At 51.1% G+C, this 7,855-nt stretch overlaps 1 protein-coding gene across 1 annotated transcript in view; it reads left to right on the top strand.

The window, feature by feature from the left end:
• Positions 1-2,257: 2,257 nt before the first annotated feature.
• BSG (basigin (Ok blood group)) overlaps positions 2,258-7,855 on the top strand; it is a 53,385-nt gene continuing 47,787 nt past the window's right edge. The window contains exon 1 of the mRNA XM_075352900.1: positions 2,258-2,445. Coding sequence (XP_075209015.1) covers positions 2,376-2,445 — 70 coding nt within the window. The 5' untranslated portion in view covers positions 2,258-2,375. The remainder of the gene's footprint in view (positions 2,446-7,855) is intronic.

Here is a 7,855-nt window from a genome sequence, read left to right as displayed (position 1 = left end):
AGGCGGGCTTTGCACGTTGCGACATCGCAGGCCGATGCTGCGATGTCGCACGCGATAGTGCCCGCCCCCGTCGCAGGTACGATATCGTGTGATAGCTGGCGTAGCGAAAACTATCGCTACGCCAGCTTCACACGCACTCACCTGCCCTGCGACCGTCGCTCTGGCCGGCGACCCGCCTCCTTCCTAAGGGGGCGGGTCGTGCGGCGTCACAGCGATGTCACACGGCAGGCGGCCAGTAGGAGCGGAGGGGCGGAGATGAGCAGGATGTAAACATCCCACCCAGCTCCTTCCTTCCGCATATCCTACGGAAGCCGCAGTGACGCCGGTAGGAGATGTTCCTCGCTCCTGCGACTTCACACACAGCGATGTGTGCTGCCGCAGGAGCGAGGAACAACATCGGACCGTCGCGTCAGCATAATTATGAATTACGCCGACGCTGCACCGATGATATGATTACGACGATTTTGCGTTCGTTAATCGTATCATCAAGGCTTTACACACTACGATATCGCATGCGATGCCGGATGTGCGTCACTTTCAATTTGACCCCACCGACATCGCACCTGCAATGTCGTAGTGTGCAAAGCCGCCCTTAGAGTCTCCCTTCAACCTTAAAAACTATATAAAAGTGATGTTGGGTATCTGATAGACGCCGTGACATCACTAACCCCAGGGCTTGATGCCAGGTGACATTACACATCTGGTATCAACCCCAACACCACAGCAGGGCAATGGGATGAGCTGGCTGTGCAGACACACACGCACACTGTGCAGACACTGTGCAGACACACATGCACACTGTGCAGACACACATGCACACTGTGCAGACACACATGCACACTGTGCAGACACACATGCACACTGTGCAGACACACACGCACACTGTGCAGACACACACGCAAACTGTGCAGACACACACGCAAACTGTGCAGACACTGATTGTGCAGACACACGCACACTATGCAGACACTGACTGTGCAGACACATACGTATACTATCCAGATAATGACTGTGCAGACACACACGCACACACTGTACAGACACTGACTGTGCAGACACACACGCACACTATGCAGACACTGACTGTGCAGACACACACGCACACTATGCAGACACTGACTGTGCAGACACACACGCACACTGTGCAGACAGTCACTGTGGGGACACACGTACACTGTAGTGATGGGTAGTTCGTGAGTGAATAGTTAAAAATGAACTAATCTTGAGCGTGAACTAGTTCATCTAGTTCACCATCCTGACAGATTAGTTCATTATGAACTAAACAGCGAGTGGGAGGAGACAGAGAGTGATCCTCATACAGCTCCAGGAGGCTCCTGCTCTCACACTTGCTCTTTATAGCTCCTGATGCTGGAAAAGAAGGTAGTAAAACACGAGACCATACATCAAATATAATAGTAATAATAATATTAATAAAATCTGAAATTGCACAGTAGACAGACACAGCTCATATGTGTGTATGAGAGAGAGAGTTTGTGTGTGTGGTTCATGCCCCTCACCTGTCTGTGTGATAGGACCAGCCTCCTGTAGAGAACCAGCCTCCTGTAGAGGACCAGCCTCCTGTAGAGGACCAGCCTCCTGTAGAGGATCAGCCTCCTGTAGAGGATCAGCCTCCTGTAGAGGATCAGCCTCCTGTAGAGGACCAGCCTCCTGTAGAGGATCAGCCTCCTGTAGAGGATCAGCCTCCTGTAGAGGACCAGCCTCCTGTAGAGGATCAGCCTCCTGTAGAGGATCAGCCTCCTGTAGAGGATCAGCCTCCTGTAGTCTAGAAGATCAGTCTTGCTAAAATCTTTACCACTGGCTCCTGTTCTGTTCTCAAAATGGTGGCTGCTGAACTGCTCCTCAGCTCCCTCATACACATTCATTATGGGTCAGTACTCTACACTACCACATGGGGCGCTGCTGGGCTCAGTGAGATGCATCAGATTGAGCTAGGCTGTCCTGAGTCATTCTCAGTAGAACATTTAGTTCAGCAGCTCATATAGTTCATTTAGTTCACGGTCACATGATGCATTTCCTGTCAGCTCATAGGACAGAGTGGAGGGAAATACTGAACTAAATGAACTAATCTTTCCAGTGAACTAATCACCAAAATGAACTAGATTTCCCATCACTAGTACACTGGGCAGAGTCAGACACACTGGATGTCACGTGGTCGGCGTGTCCCTCGCGCAGAGGACACAACAGACTACACCCAACCAGTCCGTGAGCAGATTGGCGGAGACCGGAAGTGCGTATCGCAGCGCTCCGCCCACGGACATAAGGAAGCAGGTGACCCGCTGCTCGTCTCTATTGGCTGCAGTTCGGTGAGGAGGCGAGACGCTGGCGACCTGAGTGAGGCCGGTGCAAACTGCAATATGAAGGGGCCCGGGCTTTTAGTCACTGTTGTGCTGCTCGTGCTGGGCGGGAGAGAGGCCGAGTGCTCCGGTAAGCGGCCTCACTTAGAGGGCAATGGGGTTACGGCCATTACTTAGTGCTATCGGCGCCATTACTGGTGCTCTGGAAATGGCCGAGTACTGGGTATAGCAGGCCGGGTGTATATAGGTACGGTGACGTCACAAGTAAAGGGAGTAGCGCGGTTAATCGGGTCCTTCCCGTCCACGTCTGCCGGCAGTGGAGCCTGGTTCCTTCCAGAGCTGGCCCGTTTTGTGCAGTGCTTGCGCTTCATCTTGGGCATTATGGCTTTTAGTCTGCCAGCTTGCTCCGTTGATCGCTGGGAGTGGTTGCAGTGGGCACAGAATTTTATTCTCTGGTTGTAAACAATCTTCCAGCAGGAAATAAGCATGTATAGCATCTGTCTGATCTGTTACATAGGGCTGAAGTAGGAAACCTGAAGACTTGATAGGTATTTCCTCCGGTCACATCCCCTGGATCAGCTGTAATGATGGCTAGAATGATTGGTTCTGTATGTGGGGCAGTCATGTTTCTTCAGAGGAGTGCCTGTATTCTGTGGAGGACAGGCCTGCACCTGCTAGCCAGTGCCTAGTCTAATAGACATGTATGTGGGGCAGTCATGTTTCTTCAGAGGAGTGCCTGTATTCTGTGGAGGACAGGCCTGCTCCTGCTAGCCAGTGCCTAGTCTAATAGACGTGTGTGTGTGTGTGTGTGTGTCAGTCATGTTTCTTCAGAGGAGTGCCTGTATTCTGTGGAGGACAGGCCTGCACCTGCTAGCCAGTGCCTAGTCTAATAGACATATATGTGGGGCAGTCATGTTTCTTCAGAGGAGTGCCTGTATTCTGTGGAGGACAGGCCTGCTCCTGCTAGCCAGTGCCTAGTCTAATAGACGTGTGTGTGTGTGTGTGTGTGTCAGTCATGTTTCTTCAGAGGAGTGCCTGTATTCTGTGGAGGACAGGCCTGCACCTGCTAGCCAGTGCCTAGTCTAATAGACATATATGTGGGGCTGTCATGTTTCTTCAGAGGAGTGCCTGTATTCTGTGGAGGACAGGCCTGCACCTGCTAGCCAGTGCCTAGTCTAATAGACGTGTGTGTGTGTGTGTGTGTGTGTGGCAGTCATGTTTCTTCAGAGGAGTGCCTGTATTCTGTCGAGGACAGGCCTGCACCTGCTAGCCAGTGTCTAGTCTAATTGACGTGTGTGGGGAAGTCATGTTTCTTCAGAGGAGTGCCTGTATTATGTCGAGGACAGGCCTGCCCCTGCTAGCCAGTGTCTAGTCTAATTGACGTGTGTGTGGAAGTCATGTTTCTTCAGAGGAGTGCCTGTATTCTGTGGAGGACAGGCCTGCTCCTGCTAGCCAGTGCCTAGTCTAATAGACATATATGTGGGGCAGTCATGTTTCTTCAGAGGAGTGCCTGTATTCTGTGGAGGACAGGCCTGCACCTGCTAGCCAGTGCCTAGTCTAATAGACGTGTGTGTGTGTGTGTGTGTGTGTGTGTGTGTGTGTGTGTGTGGCAGTCATGTTTCTTCAGAGGAGTGCCTGTATTCTGTGGAGGACAGGCCTGCACCTGCTAGCCAGTGCCTAGTCTAATAGACATATATGTGGGGCTGTCATGTTTCTTCAGAGGAGTGCCTGTATTCTGTGGAGGACAGGCCTGCACCTGCTAGCCAGTGCCTAGTCTAATAGACGTGTGTGTGTGTGTGTGTGTGTGTGTGTGTGTGTGTGTGTGTGTGTGTGGCAGTCATGTTTCTTCAGAGGAGTGCCTGTATTCTGTAGAGGACAGGCCTGCCCCTGCTAGCCAGTGTCTAGTCTAATTGACGTGTGTGGGGAAGTCATGTTTCTTCAGAGGAGTGCCTGTATTATGTCGAGGACAGGCCTGCCCCTGCTAGACAGTGCCTAGTCTAATAGACACACACTAGTTACTCCATCCTTGGTGTAACTACGTATCTCTTGGATTTGTTATAACTCCTTAAAGGGAACCTGTCAGGTGCAGTATGCACAGAGGACCACGAGCAGTTCTGGGTGTATATTGCTAATCCCTGCCTAACCGTCCCTGTATACACTAGCATAGATAGATATCTTTAGAAAATAATTTCTAAAGATTATTTATTATGCTATTGAGCACGGGGACTAGTCCCAAGGGCGTTTCTCCCCTTAGCTAGTCGGTCCACATAACATGTTGACACGCCCCATGTGGGTGTACTAAGGGTACTTTCACACTTGCGTTTATTTCCTTCCGTTACAATCCGCCCTTTTGGAAAACCCATAGACTTGTATGGGTGACGGATTGTACCAAAAAAAGCTGCGTTGCTTCCGCTGGGCGATGCTCCGTTGCTTCCGCCCAGCGGGAGGAACGCAGCATGTAACGTTGTTTTGAGCAGCAGAATCCTCTGGATTTCACTGCGCATGCTCCTTCTTTTTTTTTTTTTTTGTTAAATCAAACTTTATTTTGGCTCGCGGTGGCCGAATGTTCAGCTGAGCGCCCGGCCGTCGGCAAGCGACAGCGCTCAGCTGAACGACCGGCCGCCAGCATGCCCGACCGCCGGCAAGTCACAGCGCTCAGCTGAGCGCCCGCCCGCCGGCATGCCCGGGCGCCGGCAAGTGACAGCGCTCAGCTGATCGGCCGGCTGCAGGGAGCGCTCAGCTGATCACCCGGCGGCCGGCTGCAGGGAGCGCTCAGCTGATCACCCGGCGGCCGGCTGCAGGGAGCGCTCAGCTGATCACCCGGCGGCCGGCTGCAGGGAGCGCTCAGCTGATCACCCGGCGGCCGGCTGCAGGGAGCGCTCAGCTGATCACCCCGGCGGGCCGGCTGCAGGGAGCGCTCAGCTGATCACCCGGCGGCCGGCTGCAGGGAGCGCTCAGCTGATCACCCGGCGGCCGGCTGCAGGGAGCGCTCAGCTGATCACCCGGCGGCCGGCTGCAGGGAGCGCTCAGCTGATCACCCGGCGGCCGGCTGCAGGGAGCGCTCAGCTGATCACCCGGCGGCCGGCTGCAGGGAGCGCTCAGCTGATCACCCCGGCGGCCGGCTGCAGGGAGCGCTCAGCTGATCACCCCGGCGGCCGGCTGCAGGGAGCGCTCAGCTGATCACCCGGCGGCCGGCTGCAGGGAGCGCTCAGCTGATCACCCGGCGGCCGGCTGCAGGGAGCGCTCAGCTGATCACCCGGCGGCCGGCTGCAGGGAGCGCTCAGCTGATCGTTCACAATAGTCTGCCGCTGGTAAAACTGTAAAAAAAAAAATTAAAAAAAAATCAAACGAATTGCGTTGTTTTGCAGCATGCGTTGTGCCACTATATGCAACACATCCGTTACACAACGCAATGCAACGGATGCCGTTCAACGCAAGTGTGAAACTAGCCTAACATGCTAATGAATACGCATGGCGGAGGATGGATGTGCTCTGCGCGTGATCCGGAGTCTTGGTTCCGGGTGCATATTGCACCTGACAGGTTCACTTTAACTGCTTCCTCCAGTGCACAGCGCCTCCCCATGGTACCGACTACTGCAGCTAGCACCACTTATTGAATGGACCATAAGTGACAGACGTTACTGTGCGGGTACCACGCTCAGAAATTGGACCTGCAGCCTCTTCTCAGGATCGGTGGAGCAGGTGCAGCCTCTGCTTGTTTGTGTCTGACTAGTCATCCAAGCACTTGGTAATGGGTTTGGGTAAACACGCCTCTAGCAGTACTTAATGTTTTATCACAGTGTAGAGTCATCTTCTGTACACATCACTAATGCCTTGTAATGAGTTCTAGATTTTAGTAGAGAAATAGCCTTATCTGAAACCTTTGTTCCTGTAAAGTAGAATTCTCCTAATGTGAGTGGGCTCTAGAAATCCAGTACAGTCTAATTGCATGTGCAGTTTTCTCATGAAATGACAAGGAGTACAGTAAGCCTATTGGCCTGTTACTAATCCACAATGTTTGGCTGCCGTGGGACACGCATGTGATTCCAGTTGGCAGCCTCTTCAATAGCTTGCATTCTTCAGCCTTGCTGCACCATTTCTCCCCCCTACTGCTTATTGTCAGTATGTGCCTGTCCCAGACAGTATGTTAGTACACAGGCCCCTTGTGCTGGTTCTTTACAAATGCATGTCTCCTGTACTGCATCTGTGTGTATAGGGCTTGCAACTGAGTGTTATAGGTTTTGGTGAAGATGTGGCATTGGTGCTGCAGCAGCCATGGTGGACTAAATGTCAGTTGCCTCAAACTTTAGGTCATCACTGTAGCTTTGAGACTTGCTGTAAGGATTCTCTATATACTCATGGCATACGTGCGTAAGAACCTGCAGTCACAAATGAGATCTATTACTGCCCTGTGCAATATTTGGTAGCTGATTAGTTTTCTTCTGGTTATTTCAGCACATGGATGTTTTTCCCTTTTAATAATTTTTCGTGTTTTATTTGCTCTGTTTGGCTCGTTCACCACACTATTCACCATGAGGGCATAGTGTCTACTATTGCAGTGGCTATATTGGGCTAAGTTCACACGTCCTGTAATCATCTGTTAGAATGGATCCAGTAACAATCCCTTGGCAAAAAATACATGCAAACATGACTTTTTTCCTGTTCGCTTTGAAAAAAATTGATATTTGCAGGGTCTCTTATTTAAAAAAAAACACACAACCCCCTAAAAAACTCTACATGGGAACTTGGCCTTGCACTGTTCTTGTGAGGCGCCAATTGTGGTGATGGCCAACCATACCCGGATCAGACTTAAGTAGTAGTAAAAATACACAGAAGTGCGTATATTTTTTTTGTTGTAATAGTTTGTACAGTGGATCTATAACAAGTGGCACTGTCAAAATTGAATAATGCCCACCAGTGTGACATTAAAAAAAAAAAAAAAAAGTTAAGTTTAGAAGATGATCTCTATGATAAATCTGAAACCAAATCTGCATGTACTGCATGCAAGTTTTGCTCCAGGTATGCTGTGGAAAGATGTAAAGCAAATCCTCTACACGTGCCCATAACCTAAAATGGCGTGTTGGGTATGGGTGAGGGTACAATAGGTGAGGACAGAGCTGTTGCACAGTGGTGTACTGGTCTGAGGGTTATTGTAGGCTTGTTGGAAGAGATGGGTCTTCAGGTTCCTTGTAAGGTTTTCCACAGTAGGCGAGAGTCTGATATACTGGGTAGAGCATTCCGGAGTATAATGGAGGCGCAGGAGGAATCTTGTATGCAATTGTGGAAAGACATGGCAGAAGTATACACTTGTGAAACCTGGAGATGGGTACACATACATGGTGGGACCTTCTACTTATTTCCTGCAGTCCGTGTTGTATTAGTTTAAACATTTTTGTGCTTTTTACTAGCGATGTCGGTCATTTTTTTTTTCATTCTTCTCCCTCAGTCCGTCTGTCGGTCTCTCTCTGTCTTGTCTGTCCCCCTCTGTCGGTCAGTCTCCCCCTCTCTCATACTTACCGTTCCCCGATCTCCGGTGCGGC

The sequence above is a fragment of the Anomaloglossus baeobatrachus genome, chromosome 1 (genome assembly GCF_048569485.1).
Source record: "Anomaloglossus baeobatrachus isolate aAnoBae1 chromosome 1, aAnoBae1.hap1, whole genome shotgun sequence".
NCBI classification, from domain to species: domain Eukaryota; kingdom Metazoa; phylum Chordata; class Amphibia; order Anura; family Aromobatidae; genus Anomaloglossus; species Anomaloglossus baeobatrachus.
The sequence above is the reverse complement of the archived record's forward strand: the minus strand, read 5'-3'. Positions and strand labels throughout refer to the sequence as shown.